Below are 19,873 nucleotides of genomic sequence, written 5' to 3'. Positions count from 1 at the left end.
TGAATATAAAACAAAAGGGGGAAAGAGCAGAGAAATAGGATTAAAATCAATTAATTCAAATCCAACAGCTAGCACTGGCACACACATGATGGGTTGAACGGTCAACTCTTGGGCTGACAGATCTGTCACTTTTTCGCTTGTTAATAGTTTAAGTAAATGTAGCAGCAGACAAAGGTCACTTTTTTTGCTTAACAGGACATTTGCTTCCACTCAATACATAAACTTGACAAACTCATTTAAAAAGGGCAACACTGAACTTTTCAAATGTTTGTTATCTTCCTCCTTTTAAGACAACTATGTATGTGCGCACCCCCCCCCCCCCCCCCCAAATATGCCAGGTCCCAGTGACTGCTGGAAAATCCCACTCGGCCTTATAAGGGCCAAAGCCTTCCCCTGCCCCTTACAAAGCCAGCTATGTCATAGGTGGTGGGGGTCAAAGACACCCTGCACCAGGAGTTCCCACTTCCCCACCCAATAAAGGGGCCTAGCTAAAGACCGGAGGCCAGTATGCCATCAGGTGAGAGTTCTTACCTCCAGAAGGCTGGAAGCCCCCATCAGGAGAGGTCCCGGCCAGGAGAATAAATCAGGGCAATATTTTTCTTTTAAACGCAGGGGACCAAAGAGGGATCACCAGGGCACCTGTCTCAGATAGCTGGCAGGCACTAAACTTTATGGTAGAATCAGGGAGGTGGGCATTCATTGTGGAACAGGTGTCCTGCAACCCCATGTTAATGAGGTGCTCGCAACAACCGCACAAACTTCAGCAGGGAAAGTGCTGGAGGGCACTGGCAGATGCAATCCCAGCATGGCTGCTAGGATCACAGCCCACAGATTTTTAGCCCCAGTGTACCTAATGATGCCAAAGATTAAATGGTTAGTTTAGTATAAACAATATTCTTATGTTAAGATAACCATCTAACAACATAGAACAAAAATATAGTTGGAAGGACTGTGCTATGGAAAAAAATTCAAAATCCTAGCTAGCATCTCCTCTCCTGAATAAATCACACCATAGCCCTAAGCAGGCCAGTTAGGCAACATTACCTTGTTTCATACAGAAAACCAAACATCTGGTTCAAATTCAGGCACAATGATATCATAGCATACTTGACTGAAAATGAAGTTCAACTTTATAATTATGAAACATCATTTAAGTAAAAGCCACAAGATGAATGCTCCATTGTAGTTCTTAAAAGATTACTAAGCAGATCCTGCTCAGTAGTTACTGTCCTCAAAGAGTTTTCTGAAATGTAGCACAAGTTGTGCTGATTAGGTAATTGTGGCCACAGATTCAAAGTGTTCACTGATTGCACAAGTGTAAGCTCTTGGCTAATCAATGAAGTTTTAAAATCCATTTATCACAAACAGACGATAACAAAATTATTACTGATGGGTATCTACCAACTTGGCAGTATTTTAATAACCGAGAGTCAGCACCATTTTGTAGGAACCTCATATTTAAGTTCAAAAATAGTTAATGGTGCAGTAACACCCTTTCATATCAACACTGAAAACTATCACGGTCTCAGGCAGAACATACAACAGTATCTTTGTAGAACGTGCCTTCAGTGTAAGACTAAACACCATCATTTCTATCTCTTCACTCCTCGATTATTGGAGCACTGTTCTGAATTTAAAGATTCACTTGTGCCACTGTATTCCTGTTATTGTGTTTCTGCCCTGCCTCTCTACCTGCTTAAAACCTGTTGTTATTTCTCTAACTTTTTCCAGTTCTGACGAAGGATCACAGACCTGAAACGTTAACTCTGTTTCTCTCTCCACAGATGCTGCCTGGCCTGCTGAGTGTCTCCAGCATTTTCTGTTATTTCAGATTTCCAGCACCCGCAGTATTTTGCTATTGTGTTGTTGCAGTATAATTGTTTTGTGACTCCCTCTTGAAGCTGACTGTGCACTCTTCCTGCCCACCTGTTGCAGACTTGTTTCATTGTCTCTGCATATTTTTACCCAATGTTTCCTCACTCCTATTTGCCCTTTCATCCAGATCTTGGACAGACCTGCGTCCTGGCGACCAGAACCCCTGCTAAAAACAGACAGGAGCCTCATGCATAATAACAAATGGACCCCGATGTCATTCTCTGTCCTCCTGACTATTGCTAGTTCCTACTTCTACCTACCAACCATGGACAGTTCAAGTCAGGAGTCAGCCATTTGGAGTGATAGTTAAAAGGATCCTCTTTTGCTGCAAGGTAAATCTAGATGGAACCTTTAGAGTAATTTTTCTGGCAGTCACTTGTCGGTTCACCACCTTAATGGATCTGATATTTATGTAGTTGCTGCTGTAGGTTCTGAACTCATGTTAACTGTTGCTCCAGGTCCCTCCTTTCTGTTTCCAACTCTAAATACACCTCACTTTTAAGCTCTGCTGCAGGCCCTTAACAAGCAGCTGCACCATCCCGCCTCCAAATCGGCGAGTTGCTTATGAGGAGCATGTTTCACACTGGCAATTCACCAATCACAATTATAATGAGGGCCAACCAAAAATCAACTGGGTCGCACGCCAACTCCTCTGGGCAGCCACCATGTATACCCATGAAAATCGGCTCCTGTAAATTTTTTAAATTTTAAAGAGCTGACATTTCAATAAAAGACTATTCAATATTTAAGAGATTTTCTATAAAACTTGGTGATAAACTGAAGACATAGTTCAAGGACATATTTCACAGCAAATCAAGTCGTCATGAAGCTGGAACTGATAGCCAGCAATAGAAATAGAATAGCTCTTGGATCTACACCCACATTCCACTATACTCTCTGCAATGTCTAGACAGCAGGAAGACCCAACTCCAAATTACCACACATCACTATGTAATTCCTCTGACTCTGAAAACACACAAGGTAGGGCACCCTATTGTTCTTCCTGGAGAGTATTTTCCTTTAATACAGCTCACTTATGTTAGAAATAGATACGATTCCCATTGTGAAACATATTTTGTGTAACATGTGGAACTGACCAGACATTGCACAGCCAACTATTCTCTATAGTTCTAAGACAATCACTGGATGAAAGTACAACCGGTGTGGCCACTATTAAAGTCATGAATTGAAATACTAGTTTAAAAAAAAACTTTGTCACATACCTGTAAAATGGTCAAGGTAGTACTGATAAAGTTTGCATTGAATTGGCATCATTCTCACAGCAAGAACATACTCGTATTTCGGAGGCAAGAATTTTGTAAGTGCAGTGTAATCTTTTCTCTATTTGAGAAGAAAAAGTAAGAAAAAAATTCGTTTAATTTTTACAAAAATCACAAGCAATTTAGACCTTGTTTTTTAAATTACCATTGGTCCTTGAATAGGCCAATTTGTGAAGGAGGGACAGAGTGATATGATGAGCGGCCAATCACTAAGGGAGACACACTTCTTCCATCTCCGAGGAGAATGCACCTTTACCAAACAAACAAAGAATCAAAGAAATGGAGGGTGCAGAGAGATGCGTATGGCTAGAGAAGATTACCAAAAAAGGATGGGGAGGGGGATCTGGAAACAAGAGCAAGGATCTTTAAGCTAATGCACTGGGACACAGTGGCAACAGAGCAGAATGATGATGAAAGTGATGGGTGTGTGGAGCAGGGCTCGATTTAAGGAGTTCTAAATTAGTTGAGGCTCAAAGGGAAGAGACAAAAACATTTGAAAAATCCTCAGGTTGATGGAAGTGTAGCAAAGAACTCGAGACAAGCAATGTTAGCTTAATTGCACAAAATAAAAACAGTAGAACAGATTGCAGCTAATTTACATACATAGAGCTGGAAAAAAGGCTGGTGAGCTATGAAATAAAAACAATTTAATAACTGTTATACATACCTGCACACAGCCTGCCAACATTTCATACAAGATATGGGCACGTTTCTTCATTACTCTCACATCCACCAAAGTGGAGTCTGCACACTGCCCATTTTGAATGGGATTCATGAATCTGTTTCTGAATTCCTTTATTGAACCAAGAAGGTTCTCTTTAATGAAATTCACCATACAGTGATCTGGAGAAGAAATATTTCAAGCATTTAATCTCTTCAAAGCTGGGTTAATGCTACTAAATAGAAGGCATATATGCAAACACATTCATACAAATAAGCCTGACCTTTTGCATGCTTCAGTAGAGAATTTAAACATCATTGCATAGCAAGAATTTCCCCAACAACTTGCATTTATATAGTGACTTTTACAGGAGAAAACGGAAAAAGATTCACACCCGGCTAAGGAGGAGGTGTTAGGAGAGGTGACGAAGAACTTGGTCAAAGTGGTATGTTTTAAGAAGGGTCTTAATGAGAAGGGTAGAAAGGTGGTGAGGTTTCAGGAGGGGATTCCAGGATTTAGGGCATGTATGGCTGAAGGCCATCAACGATGGGAAGAAGGGTGTGGTGGATGCACAATAGGATGAGCATTTCAACAGCACGATGATGGGCTGAGGCGGAGCGAAAACGGGCAGTCTTTGTGATGGAGAGGATATGGGCCCCAAAGTTCAGCTCAGGGTCAAATAGAACAAGAGGTTGCGAACTGTCTGGCCCAGCCCGAGACGGTGGCTAGGGAGAAGGATGGAATCCGTGGGGAGGGCTGAAGACAATGGCTTAGATCTTCCCAATGTTTAGTTGGAGGAAACTGCGGTTCATCTAGGACTGGATGTTGGACAAGCAGGCTGACAACAGAAGCAGTTGGGGGGCAGGGGGGGGGGCGCGTCGAGAGGGGTGGTGGCGAGGTTGAGGTGAAGGTGGATGTCATCAGCCTAGAGGTGGAACGTGAAGTCATGTCTTTGGATGATGTCTCCAAGAGGCAGCATGTAATTGAGAAGTAGGAGGGGGGCCAAACATCAATTCTTGCAGCACTCCAGGGGTAATGGTGTGAGGTAGGAAGAGAACAGAAGCCATTGCAGGAGATTGTCTGGCTATGACTGGCTAGGTAAGAGCGGAACCACACAAGGGCAGCCCCACTAAAGGTGGACAATGGAGGAGAGGCGTTGGTGGAGGATGGTGTGGTCTACCGTACCAAAAGCTGCAGACAGGTTGAAAAGGTTGAGGAGGGACAGTGCACTGTGGTCACAGTCACAGAGGATGTCATTTGTGACTTTGATTAGGGCCATTTCAGTGCTGACAGCAGGGATGGAAACTGATTAGAGATTCAAACATGGAGCTGCAGGAAAGATGAGCACAGATTTGTATATGGGATGGTAGTTTACAAGGACAAGAGCTGTCAAGGACGGAATTTTTTTTTGAGGGAGGGGTGATGATGGCAGATTTGAAGGAGGAAAGCATGCCTGTGGAGAGAAAGAACAAACAAACTTGCATCTATATACAGGTAGCTCCTTTCACAACTTCAGGAGGTCCCAAAACACTTGAGTCACCGAGGTACTTTTTAAGTGTGGGCACTGTTGTAATGTGGGAAATGCAGCAGACAATTTGCACACAGCAAGGTCCCACAAACAACAATGAGATGACGACCAGATAATCTGTTGTAGTGATGATGGTTGAAGGATAAACATTGGCCAGGAAACCAGGAATAACTCCCCTGCTCACTTTTCAATAGTGCCATGGGATCTTTAACATCCACCCAAGAAACCAGTTAGGGCCTCGGTGTAACGATTCATCCGAATGGCAGCACCTCCGACAGTGCAACTGTACTGAAGTGTTGGCCTAGATTATATGCTCAAGTCTCTGGAGTGGTACATGAACCCACAACCTTCGAACTCGGGAGAGGGAACCGTTTACAATGTCATCTAGCATTGGAGCCAGGAAGGGAAATTAGGTGGTCAGCAGTTTAATGGGAATAAGTTGAGAGAGCAGGAGTTGGGTCTCATGGACAAGATGAGCTCGGAGAGAACATGGAGGTAGGAAAACACAAAAAAAGTAAGGGCTAATAAAGCCATTTCCCAAGTCATTAGCTTCAGTCAACATGACTGACAAATATGCTCATTTCAAGGTTAAGTGAATAATGCTTTAAATGTCAGCAACTGGGCTTGACTAAACATAATTCAAAAACAAGTTACAGATTTCTATTAGTCAGTTGGAGTTCTCAGATTTCAAGTTGCTCCTTGTGGAAAAGAAAAGCTTTAATCTTATTACCTGAAAGATTAGAATCACAGACAGGTGCCTACTTCTCCATGCTTTATTAATAGAGTTTTGGAGCAAGGAGCAAATTAAATAATCAGCCAATCAGAAGTGTGTTAATAATCACAAGGATATTAAGTGTCCCTTGAGTGAGAAACTGTTGAGGCCAATAAATTAAATATTCCCGATTTGTGTTTTAAAAGGAATGTGAATTTACCTTTTAGACTACTTAGTTGTAAAAGGGATGCATGCATTTACAGCAATCACAAAAGTCACTTCGTTTTTTACTTTTCAACTCAAGAATTTTTCTAAAGTTCTTTCAAATGATGAATACTATAGTGTTACAAATATAGTGTTACCCACAATCTAGGTGCAGGAACATGGAACTTTTCATAATGCGAGGTATTCATGATGTTTGTCTTTATTTATGCTAGTATTAAGTATGAAGCGATGGATGGGCTGTGTGTGTGTGTGGAACAGTTGCAAGTGCTTGTGTGTGAAGTTGTTATGGCAACTATAGAACCATTACTCTGTCTCTTGCTTCAGAGATCGACTAGTTCCAAGTACAGGAAACTTTGAGATATCCGGCACCGACGGGACCGAGCTGTTGCAGATCTATCAAAACTGCCGGACATACAAAGTTAATGTTGAAGCATACGGAGGTTTTCATCTCCGTATCTGACAACACTGTTGCTTAGCAACAGCTTCTAAACAGTCGGCTGCAGCTGCAAGCATCTCTAGCTGAAGCTGTTGCTATAGCTACAGACCTTGCAGTGCCTGACTGGGGGGAAAAAAAAGCAACGAGAACTAAAAAAAACGGCTCCTGATTTTTGCCGTTAGATCGAGTATTCCGGACATATAACCTCCGGATAAACCAAAGTTTCCTGTACTGACAATATAATCCAAACGACCTGGTTCTCCATGCATTCTTAAAGTAGATGTTGGAAAATGTGCGTATTTCACGCAAAAGGTTTGCAGGTATGATTGGTGATCATTTTGAGCTAAAGTTCCATGCACAGTCCTATAGAGGTGAGTTTTAGGCTCTTGCTCCTTTCTTCCTGCCCACAAAAGTTAAAGGAATCCAAGACTTTTTTTATTGTCCCTTTTTAATGATTTATTAGAAAAGCAGTAGTTTATACTTACCAGTACACACAAATTTACATTTGTTTGGAGTGCTTCAGTTGATTATTTTTGTAAGTAATGAGCATTCAAATTGGCACTGAGAAATCTTTATAGGGACTAAATTATTACTGATTGCAGCATTTTTATTTTATATTCTAATTATATTGCATATTTTGCATCAGTCAGATGTGGTTTCTGCTTTGTGGTAATTTTTAACATTTAAAAAAGGTATTAATTTAAACAATAATTGAAGTGCAACTACAGCCAAACCAGCATCAGCGTGGCATTTATTGTTTGATGCGAAACCACTTTTGCAGTGCTTCATCTTCAGCCTGGTTACAGTGCAACTGCAAGTGATGCAATAGAATCTTTATAAACTTGGAATAGATGCATTTAAGGGGAAGCTAGATAAATAGAAGGGAGAAAGGAATAGAAGGCAATGCTGATAGAGTAAGAGGGGTGGGAGGTGGTTTGTGTGGAGCACAAACACTGGCAGGGGCCAGTTGGGCCGAATGGCCTGTTTCTGTGCTGTATATTCTATATAAAAAACAAAAATGAATTTCCATTCCTACTTTTAACATGCTTCTGTAATTCATGAAGATAATGAATTCAACAAAAAAATTTTACATGGGAAAATGATAAAACAAAATTACTTACATTCTACTAGATTATTCTGTAATGGTGTTCCAGTAAGAATAATCCTCCGTTTTGTTCTAATAGAATTCATTGCCTTTGATATTGCTGAAGCTTCATTTTTAAGTATGTGGCCTTCATCACACACAACAAAGTCGGGACCTACAGAAGAAACCAAGCCATTTAAAATAATTTGTATGATTTTTTTTTAAACCCAAAAGCCCTGGTAGAAATCTCTTCTAAATATATAACAAACCACCACCATAAAATATTATAACCACAGCATTTCTGTTTTGGCAAAGCAATGCTTAGAACACAGAACTCAATATGCAAGGGAAATTAATCAAGAACAGCTAACAAACAACCCTGTTGGATTAATTTTATGTATCAAACATATGCAATGTTTTATACACACTGGTAGACAGGGAATCCCAAAGCTGCAACACAAAGATCAAAACATTCCAAGGCATCTGTATCACAGCTACGTTTACTATAACTACATAAATTTAGCACCTTTATTCAATTTACAGAATTGTAGCTAGCTGTGCCAACCTGAATAGTAGGCCACCTGGTAAATACATTGAACCCTTTAAGTAAATATTGTGCAACAGATAATGTGAAGCAGCAAGAATATTTCAGCAATACATATAGATTTTCCACAACTCTATAACCATAACACTATAATTCAAAGTATTGTTATACACTTTTTAAAGAAATAGTTTTATGAACAGTTATTAAAATCACTGAATGGGTCACAACATTCCATTGCAATATGCATTGAAAAGTCCCATCAATGGCAAAACTGATAGCAAGTGTCAATAATTAACTGCACTACATATTAAACTTCTAGGTCATGCTGTGGTAAGTTTTTTCGATTTTAAATACATGTAGCATTAGCTTCTAAAACAGCAGCAACTTAACAGTACATAGAACAAAGGCCAAACATTGTCTGCATGTAGTTGCAGGCTTTGGCCACTGAGTGTCATTGTGGAGTACCCTATTTTGTCTCAGCCAGCAGCCATATTGATGCAGTTTGGTGAACTGGGGAAGTTCAAGTTTTTTAATTAAAACTTTTCATAACTTTTCTTTGGCCCCAACAGATCCTCGAACTGTCTGCCACTATCCTCCACCCCACCATTTGCTGTGCTCCTAGTGAATTGCCCTATAATTCCTCAAGGCAATTTATAGCACATATTGTTCTCTTGTTTCTCTCAATTGTAATTTTTGCTGTTTGATGCTTCACAACTAATTCTCAGCAACTTATGACCAACAGGTGTATTGCAAATCACCCCGCCCCCCAACCCATCACCAGAAAATGGAATTCGGAGTTCCATTTCAATTACGTTATAAGTAGACTACCATATAATGCCTGTTCCCAAGCAGTCTTTAAACAGCAATCCCAATGCACAGAACACTAGTTTACTCCTGACAGTTCAGTTGTATTTTGCACTAAAAGTTGAATTATTCAATAATTCGAATCAAGCAACAGGCTAATAGGAATTTAGTGTCAAATCATATTACAGGAAACTTCGCGATATCCGGCACCGACGTGATGCCGATCTATGAAAACTTCCAGACAGACCAGCGTTAATGTTGAAGGATACGGAGGTTTTCATCTCCGTATCTGACAACACTGTTGCTTAGCAACAGCTTGTAAACAGTCAGCCCGTACCTTGGAAGCGTCTCTGTAGCTTAGCAACAGCTTCAGAGAGGCTTTCCAGAGACTGACTGTTTAAAAAAAAAAAATGCTAGAAGAAAAAAAACCTAACCAAAACGGCTGCTGATTTCTGCCGTTAGATCGAGGTTTCTGGCCATACAACCTCCGGATAAACCAAAGTTTCCTGTATTTGAATTATTAAGAGTAGACGGTCTCTCGGTTGCAGTAACAGATCTCAACATCTAGAAAGTATTGGTTAATTCAGCGAGAGTTTATCTCCCCTTCAGATCTAATATCTTCAATCCTTTCACAGCTTTACAATATAGCATCGCCACTCAAAATTTCTGAAGTTCTCTAATTTGAACAGCATTGTTTCCCCTCAAGCTCCAAGTATGATGTCCACGATGCACTTACTTCTCTCTGCACCCTCACATGGAGAGAAACTCATTGCATCATCGAACTGTTTCTTTTCCAGAACCTCACCTAATGACTACTTTTTGATTTTCCATGCTTTCTCTTCCATTTTTGGTGTCTTGCACTGGGTTTCTCAATTAAAATGACTAACGTTTTATTGTCCTAAAACATATACTATAATATACTTTTTGAAGGTTAGTGAAAAAAAAAATCTTCTACTGTTGAAAACAGACCAGCTAGCAGCTTTAAAGTTTCAAATTAAGCAGACTAACACCAGTTTCTACCATATCTGTTTACACTCAAAGTCTTTTTCTCCTTAATCCCACAGCAACTTTCTTTCCATACTTCAGAATTCTCAAGCAGATAAGTGAAGTTGTTTTCCTTTTCCATTATCCTGCCATAAATCGATCTTTGGACTCTGGCCTTTTTGAATCCCCCTTCCCGTTCTTTACGCCACAACTGATGGGACAGCCCTCAGCCACCTTTACCTCACATAGAAAACTCCTTCCTAAACCCATTCACCTCTCCAATTCTTGCTCTTCCTTGAAACCCTTCCTTAAAGCACGAGGCTGTCGTCCCTGCTGATTTCACCATCCATGGTTCAGCACGCAGTTCCCGGTCTAATTCCATTGGTGAAGCACCGTAGATTTTTTTTATATTATTGGCACGATATAAATGTGAGTTGTTTGCTGCCATCTACTGGTGCAGCACATTTTTTCAGCAGGTACAATAATTTCTTAGCACTATTTTAAAGAACATTTAAACCCATCTTAGAGTCATAGAGTTTTACAGCACAGAAAGAGGCCCTTCGGCCCATCGTGTCTGCGCCGCCCATCCATCCCTGTCCAGTCTAATCCCATTTTCCAGCATTTGGTCCATAGCCTTGTATGCAATGGCATTTCAAGTGCTCATCCAAATGCTTCTTGAATGTTGTGAGGGTTCCTGCCTCTACCACCCTTTTAGGCATTGAGTTCCACATTCCAACCACCCTCTGGGTGAAAAAGTTCCTCCTCAAATCCCCTCTAAATCTCCTGCCCCTTACCCTGAATCTATGCCCCCTTGTTATTGACCCCCCTACTAAGGGGAAAACTTCCTCTTTGTCTACCCTATCTATGCCCCTCATCATTTTGTACACCTCAATCAGGTTCCCCCCTCAGCCTTCTTTGCTCCAAGGAAAACAACCCCAGCCTGTTTAGTCTTTCTTCATAGCTGAGGCACTCCATCCCAGGTAACATCCTGGTGAATCTTCTCTGCACCCTCTCCAAAGCAATCACATCCTTCCTATAGCGAGGTGACCAGAACTGCACACAGTACTCCAGCTGTGGCCTCACCAGCGTTTTGTACAGCTCCATCATAACCTCCCTGCTCTTATATTCTATGCCTCGGCTAATGAAGGCAAGTATCCCATATGCCTTTTTAGCCACCTTATCTACCTGTTCCGCTGCCTTCAGGGATCTATGTACATGTACACCAAGGTCCCTCTGACCCTCTGTACAAGCAGGAAAAGTATATAAAACTAATACTGTTGCATCACAGTGGTGGACCTTCAATACTTGGATGATAGCTTCTAATGCTATAGAGACTCTGAAGTGCTTTTCAATTTCTAACTTAGCTTTGTGTTGCTACCAAATAAAATGTTTAAAAATTGTAAAAATCTATAGTATAGAATACAAGTGGTTTATTCAAAATAAACCACACACCATTAAAGTCACAACTGGTGCCAGCCATTTATTTTACTCCTCACCACATCTCCTCTATGGAACAAACATCAGCACACGCACAAAATGGTTTATTTTGTCAATATGAAGAGATGGCATTATGATGGAGGGCAATTTTGAAAAAAATAAATCCCATCCTTCAGCAGGAAGGTGTTGAACAAGGAGGAACATTTCTTACAAGTCAACGGTCCTACCCTCTAAAACTAAGCAGCATGTTACAATACCAGGAAGATACTCCTTACTTTTATGCTTCATACCCAAGAAAAATAAATATATATTTCAATGTTATGACATGAAACTAATCTACATGACAAACTGAACAAGTTACAGACCACTACTGGATTCTTACCATTGCTGGTACTGCACAAGAACAAATGATTTTATATTTATATAGCACTTTTCACACTCAGAACATCACAAAGCATTTCACAGCCAACTAATTATTATTATTATTTATTTATTTTAAGTGTAGTCACTGTTTTGCCGTAGATTCACCAGGATGATGCTTGGTCAAAGAGGTGGGGTTTAAAGGAGGGGAGGGAGAGGGGGGTGGCACTGGTTTAGGGAACTAATTCAAGAGCATGGGGCCTAGCCGACATAAGGCACAGGCACCAATGGTGAGGCAAGGGGAGTGGAGCATGCACAAAAGGCCAGATTCAGATGAACCGAGAATTCAGGGGCAGGGGCCAGCAAAGTTGTAGTGCCGGCAGAGGCTGCAAAGTTAGAGGAGCGAGGCCATGAAACGATTTAAACACAAGGAAGAACATTTTAAATATGAGGCATTGATGAACTGGGAACCAACGCAAGTCAGCAGGCACAGGGGTGATGGGCAAGTGGGACTGGGTGCAGGCTAGGTTACAGGCAGCAAGGTTTTGAATGAACTAAAGCTGAGAGGAGGTGGGAGGCCAGCCAGCCAGGTGAGCATGGGAGAAGACAAGTCTGAAGATGACAAAAGCATGGATGAGGGCTTAAGTAGCAAATGGGGTGGGTCAGGGACAGAGGGGTAGGCAATGTTATGGAGGTGGAAGTAGGTCGTCTTTGTGATGGAGAGGAATATGGAGTCAGAAAGTCAGCTCGGGGTCAAATAGGGCATCGAGGTTGCAAACAGTCTGGCTCAGCCTGAAACAATGGCTGGAGAGGGGGATTCAATCGGTGGCAGGATATGGAGTTTGTGGCAGGGCTGAAGAGGACAGCTTTGGTATCATTTAGCTGAAGGAAATCATGGCTCATCAAAAACTGAATGTCAGACAACTGTCTGCCAGTCAGTGGAGGGTTAGAGCTAGGTGTTACCAGCATACATGTGGAAGCTGATCCCATCTCTGCAGGCAATGTTGTCAAAGGGAAGCATATAGATGAGGAAAAGGTGGGGGCCAAGATTAAAATCGTAAGAGTCTCCAAAGGTAATGGTGGAGTTGTTGATTTTCTTCTCTCCAACAGTACCACTGATGCCATTTTAGTCTGATTAACATCCTGGCTGAGAATAACTAACTTAGCCCCAACTATGCATTGAATCAGCGACCTTTCTCCTCTATAAAGCTCAGCTACTTGCTGAATAAACCTGCTGAGTAATCAGGGTAGTTACTAGTTTATTTAGACGACTTCAAAAAACTAAACTAAACATTTGCTAAAGAAAAATGGTCAATTTTTGAAGTGCAGTGACTCCAGCCCATCAGATGAAATATAATCACATGGCTATTTTTCCTTACAAGGGGTGGTTAAGACAACATTTAACATGGGGGGGGGATGCTCCTTTTTGCATTTTTATGATAAATTTCAGGCATAACGATCCACAGAGCAATTCAAATGTCCCAAACACAACTAGTTGCTTGCTCTGCTGGAAGATAGTGGAAGGGAGAGGGGAAAAGACATATATAAATACATTTTGTTGGATGGCAAGAGCAGGAGGCCGGGGAGAAAGGAAAAAAAATCAAAATCAAAATCCATTGTTCAGTCAAAAAAATTAGCCGTCCTTTATCTAACAGCCAACAGGTTTAGTATACAGAGGAAGCAATCACAGCAATCAAGTTTAAACAGACCAATTTCTTTTAAGAGTTCAAAGATTTGGAATAAACGGCCTTTTTTTTTTTTGCACAGTCAAAACTTCAAGATAAGAACCTGCGGACTTTTCAACTTTTTTGGAGATGAAGAGGTCATTAAAAAAAAAGCTGCTGCAGGCTGGCAACCATTTGCAATTACAAATTAATTGATGTTAACCGCCTTCCCCACTACAGCCACTGGCAAACTAAGTTAGGTTACTTGTTCAATATTTTAAGCTTTACAGCATCATGTTTTCCAGACTCTCAATTTGTTGTGCCAACTTTTTTCTTTTCATTTCCTATGAACTGTAATAAGGTCAGATAGATTGCGTCCCTGATGTGTGGCTCAGAAAGGTAGTTACCGCCACTTGGTAAGAGATATATACTGTAATCTCAACCTGCTCCAGTGTTCTGAAGGGAAAACAAAATCATGCACATTATCTAAGTAATTCAGATTTTAATGTTCAAAGTAAACATTCAGAAACAAGACAGCGCATTGCAACTGCAGAATTAGAGCTCATTAGAAATGGATATTTGATGTGAGGTACAAGGCAACATTGTATAGAATTTACATTTTCTTTTCAATTCTATGTAGAACTAGATGTTAACAACCATCTCTGAAAACCATTAGGTCACAAAACATACACAAGAGCAGGGTCTGTAGAACCTGAAGCGAACACTTGATTTTGGGCGATTGTATGGTTGAGATCTATAATTATGCTATTGAGAGGAAACCAAGTCATTGCAGAAATGATGCTTCTTGCTTGTTTTGGTTGCAACTTTCATGCAAACATATCGAAAATTTGGTTACCACAACAATCAAAATGGCAGGAACAGCGTTCTTGAACTCTACTGGTCAGGAATGTAGTGGCAAATGTTCGGTCAAGGAGTTACAACTACTCCTCACTGCTGTATAATGAAGGGCAACATTCAATCAACTTAAAAAGGTGCCAATTTCACAAATAAGTTCATTTTAAAAGATGACAACCCTTAGTTGGACTAAGAGCAAGTGTGCATCAATATTTAAGTGGCATTTATGGTCCCAAAAGCACAGCCTTTAATGAACTCCTGACCTCAATAGGGACAACTCTGGGGATGCACCAGGTAGAGCTGCATCAGACAGAAGAGTGAGGGTGGAAACTCCAAAAGGGAAGGCCAGTCAACCAACACTTCTGTGCATCCTATATGGACACAACATTCACCAATGTTTACCATTGAATTCAGGATTGCCATCTAAATGAGCAGGTTCAAAGCAAAGTCCAATTTTAACATTACTGTCCTATATGGGACTCCCCAACACCAAGGAATACCTGAGCCTAGAGTGGTAAAGTTGACTCTTGACCATGCAGTTGTTCCAGTGTTGCCAAAATTGCAATATAAAAAAGGGGGAGGTTTCTGTATAATGGAAACCAGACATGTTGTCAAGTGGTTCTGCAAAATAATTGCAAAATCAAGTGACTTACTCTTCAAATCTTGCCACTATCTAAATCAGGGGGAAGAGATAGGCAGTTAATGGCAACGTTCCCTCTAAGCTGCGCAGCTGTCTGCCAGGACCAGCTTTTTAAATGTGAAGTTTCGCACACATGCGAAACTTTGAGTGAGCCACGCAGCCCATTAAATTGACCACGCACCTCCCCCCCAAAAAAATTAGGGGGAAAATTGGTTAATGGCCCCCAATTTTACATGGCAGTGCGTTGGAGCAAAAAGCCCATACACAGAACAAGATTTAACCTGCACCTGCTTAATATGTTACACCTCCAGCTTTTTCCAGTTCTGATAAAGCCGGACTCAACATTGAGTTCAACAATTTCAGGTAATTATCCCTGCCCCCATTTTTCATGCAGTATGATTTTTGCCATTCCCATTTGCAACATTTTATCTTTCCTGCCTCTTACAAAAGTACAGGATATTCTTTCTATTTCTTCCTCCCCTCCTAACCCCACGCCGCCCCCCCCGCCCCCTGTCTCTGCACCTGCTTAATATCTGTTACATCTCCAGCTTTTTCCAGTTCTGATGAAGGGTCCCAGACCTGAAACGTTAACTCTGTTTCTCTCTCCACGGATGCTGCCTGGCCTGCTGAGTATTTCCAGCATTTTCTGTTATTTCAGATTTCCAGCATCCGCAGTATTTTGCAATTATACAAGATTTAACCAATTGCAAGGAGACATTGAAAAGGAATTAACCTGCAAATATTGCCAAATTTTTCAACAGCATGACAAATCTACATATGAAGTGGAGAGAACTTCACTGCTGGGGACAATGTTGGAAAGTCAGATGAGTAGCAAACCATTAAACTGCTCAGAAGGCACTAGAGTTGCATTGGGAAGTAGACGGTCATGGGCAGCTTGCCTTGGATTGTATCTGAACTTGTATTCTGGCATCAAAACTCAGGTAGACATGAAGTAGATCTGCTTTAGCTGGATTTTTTTTAAATTTTGGAAATGAAAACAAAATTACATTTGCAGATGCAGTGAAAGTGTACATCATTCATGGTACATCTGATTTTGCTTCGTTAGTAGCCCAGACCAAGTAAACAAGTTAACATGTGCCAAGTCAGCTACAGTTACAAGAAAATCAATGACATGATTGGGTGCAACATTCCATGTTTCCACAATTTGTGGCTGTCTAAAAAGGATTACCTCTAAATTGCAAAAATGTGTTGGCAGGATGCTTGCCAAGACTAATCTCAATACAGGAAACTTTGCGCTATCCGGAGGTGAGCTATCCGGCAATCTGGAGCCACCGGCAAAAATCAGCAGCCGTTTTTTATTCTTTTTGTTTGTTTTTTTTGCTTTGTTTGAACAGTCAAGCTGTGCAAGGTCTGTAGCTATTGCAACAGCTTCAGAGCTTTAGGGCCACACCCGAGTGTTTAGAAGCTGTTGCTAAGCAACAGTGTTTGTTGTCAAATACGGAGATAAGAATCTCCGTATCGCTCAACATTAACTCTGGAGAGTACAGCAGTTTTGAGGCAACGGCAGCAGCTCGGTCCCGTGGGTGCCGGATAGCACAAAGTTTCCTGTATTATATATGCACTCAAAGCTAAGTCTACTTGGTTACTTGTACCACCACTCAAATCAACACAAATTTTGTTCTTGGTCAGATTGATGGGTTCTCCCCTCTTAATTTATACAAGCATGAAACAGTGCAAAGATCTTAAAACTGCCACACTTACCCTTGGTCTCAAATACCATATTTTTGTTCAATTTCCATTGCACTGCCATAATATCAGCAACTCAATAAAATATATTGTAGCATAACTTTGATAATCTTAAAATATAGCATTTTAAACTGCTTTTAATCTCTATGCGCTAATTTTCATTAACATTTGTAAAAATGGTTTTGTACACTGACTTATGATATCCGTAAGGCGAGTGGCAAATTGTAAATTTATCAACATTTTCGAAGAGCACTGAATCCATAAAAGATGAACCATCTCACCAGGGTTTACTAAAGTCCTCTGGAATATTTCTTTCATCTTCCTGCTTTTCACATTCCTGCCTTGTGCAAGATTACGGTACATTTCATAACCGAGAATCATGACACCCCCATCTTCCATCCATCTTTCAAGCATGTAGGACCGTTCCTGAGGACGTTTAACTGTAGCTAATTCATTTACCTTTAGAACAGAAAAAAACTCACTGAACTATACTTTGAATACCAGTCACAACACAAAAGATTTGAGGGTTTAAAACAATGAAGGGTGCAAAACAAATTGTCAAATAACATTTTCTAACAAAGTAGAAACTCCTAAAGGGTGTCTACCAGGGATATATCACCAAACACATCTATGATTGTGCAGCAGCATTATACTATGACAAGTCACCGTGGTAACGGTCTGTTCAATGAGCCTTGAACTTCCACGGTTTCCAGAATCTCAGCTTTTGTGGCATCTCATGATAAGTACTAAAAGCACATCTGTTATGTTTTGTATTGAGAGGCAGACCTTCTGATTCAGGAATTACTGATATACCACAATGAACAAATTGTTCAGGATATTACCTAACATTATGGCAATATTAATTTTACACACTTTTAGCCAAATCAGAAATAAGTGATCATGGCAGAGGCTTTTTACCCATTAAACGTCGTAAACATTGGACTGTTTATTGACTGGAAGATGCTAGAAACTGAACGTGTTACTCTAAAAACTTCACCAATAGTCTTTTGAAGTTCAAACTTCAATTATATTTTGCATTGAACACAAAATCAAAAATAGCAAAATCCAAGGCTACACAATTTTTGTAAACGGAAACAAGTGCTACGGTGAAACTAAATGGACCGAGTCTGTGCTGTAGTTCTATGTGGAAGTTAAACAGTACTCACTACATAGAGGACTGGAACAATGTAATGTCTATGGACATGGAAAGTGACCAATGACAATCTTAAACAACTTGCCTCTCAAAGAGAACAGATTAAACAAAGAAGTTAAAGTGGTCTGAGGTAGTGTAACTTGCTCACTAATATCAGGAGATCATCTCCAATTGACACTAGTTCAATTCCTAATTGGTCAGTTAGGAGATGATTCTGGGAGCTTATTCTGCTCCTCATATTTGCAATTATATTGCCCCATGTCTCTACGTTCATGAATACGATGTTGCGGCGATAACTGAGACCTAGCTCAAAAAGGGCAGGATTGGGTATTAAATATTCCTGGATCAGGTGTTCGGGAAAGAAAGGGAATGAAAGAAAGGAGGAGAGGTGGCAGTATTGATTAAGGAGAATGTTACAGTGCTGGAGAGACAAGATTTCCTGGAGGGGTCAAGGGCAGAATCTATTTGGTTAGAGTTAAGAAATAATAGAGGTGCCATTACACTACTAGGTGTATTCTATAGGCTGTCAACCAGTGGGAAGGACATAGAGGAGCAAATTTGCAGGGAAATTACAGAGGTGCAAGAACTATAGAGCAGTGATAATGGGGGACTTCAACTATCCTAATATAGACTGGGGTAGTAATAGTGTAAAGGGCAGTGGGGGGGGGGGGGAAGAATTTCTAAAGTGTGTTCAGGAGAACTTTCTTGATCAGTGCGTTTCAGGTCCAACGAGGAAGGAGGCATTGGATCTGGTTCTGGGGAATGAGGTGGGAGAAGTGTCAGCAGGGGAACATTAAGGGAACAGTTAGCATAGTATCTTAAGGTTTAGATTAGCTATGGAAAAGGACAGGGAGCAATCTAGATTAAAAATACTTAATTAATTGGAGGAATGCCAATTTCAGTGAGTTAAGAACGGATCTGGCCCGGGTAAATTGGAATCAAAGATTGGCAGGCAAAACTGTAATTGAACAATAGGCTGCCTTTCAAGAGGAGATGGTTTGGGTACAGTCGAGGTACATTCCCACAAGGAGGAAAGGTAGGGCAACCAAAGTCAGAGCTCCCTGGATGTCAAAAGAGATAGCGAGTAAGATGCAGCAGAAAAAGCGTGCGTATGACAGATGTCAGGTTGAGAATCAGATTGAATATAGAAAGTTCAGAGGGGGAGTGAAAAAGAAAATAAGAGGGGCACAGGGAAAGTATGAGAATAGATTGGCAGCCAACATAAAAAGGGAATTCAAAAGTCTTCTACAGGCATATAAATAGTAAACGGGTAGTAAGAGGGGTGAGGCCAATTAGGGACCAAAAAGGAGAGCTACGCATGGAGGCAGAGAGCATGGCTGAGGTACTAAATAAGTACTTTGCAACTGTCTTCACCAAGGAAGATGCTGTCAAAGTCATAGCGAAAGAAGTGGTAGTGGAGATACTGGACGGGCTAAAATTGATTAGGAGGTACTAGAAAGGCTGGCTGTACTTAAAGTAGATGTCACCAGGACCAGATGGGATGCATCCTGGGATGCTGAGGGAAGTTAAGGTGCAAATCGTAGAAGTACTGGCCATAATCTTCCAATCCTCCTTAGATACAGGAATGGTGCCAGAGGACTGGAGAATTGCAAATGTTACGCCCTTATTCAAAAAAGGGTGCAAGGATAAACCCAACAACTACAGGCCAATCAGTTTAACCTCGGTAGCGGGGAAGTTTTTAGAAATGATAATCAGGGACAAAATTAACAGGTCACTTGGACAAGTGTGGATTAATTAAGGAAAGCCAGCACGGATTTGTTAAAGGTAAATCGTGTTCAACTAACTTGATTGAGTTTTTTGATGCGGTAACAGAGAGGGTTAATGAGGGCAATGCGGTTGATGTGGTGTACCTGGACTTCCAAAAGACGTTTGATAAAGTGTCACATAATAGGCTTGCCAGCAA

The 19,873-nt window shown here is 40.9% G+C and overlaps 1 protein-coding gene across 7 annotated transcripts in view; it reads right to left on the bottom strand.

Moving 5' to 3' along the window:
- Positions 1-19,873, bottom strand: part of atrx (ATRX chromatin remodeler) — a 207,289-nt gene that overhangs the window by 83,124 nt on the left and 104,292 nt on the right. For all 7 annotated transcript variants that reach the window (XM_086000336.1, XM_086000329.1, XM_086000312.1 and 4 more), the window contains 4 exons: positions 17,078-17,255; positions 7,839-7,976; positions 3,823-3,998; positions 3,099-3,216 (listed from right to left, as the gene is read on the bottom strand). In XM_086000336.1, coding sequence (XP_085856462.1) covers positions 3,099-3,216; positions 3,823-3,998; positions 7,839-7,976; positions 17,078-17,255 — 610 coding nt within the window. The remainder of the gene's footprint in view (positions 1-3,098; positions 3,217-3,822; positions 3,999-7,838; positions 7,977-17,077; positions 17,256-19,873) is intronic.

The sequence above is a fragment of the Somniosus microcephalus genome, chromosome 1 (assembly GCF_052327205.1).
Source record: "Somniosus microcephalus isolate GS21.2 chromosome 1, FLI_Smic_1.0, whole genome shotgun sequence".
In the NCBI taxonomy this organism is placed as follows: domain Eukaryota; kingdom Metazoa; phylum Chordata; class Chondrichthyes; order Squaliformes; family Somniosidae; genus Somniosus; species Somniosus microcephalus.
Note: the sequence above shows the minus strand (reverse complement) of the source record. Positions and strands in the feature narration are given on the sequence as shown.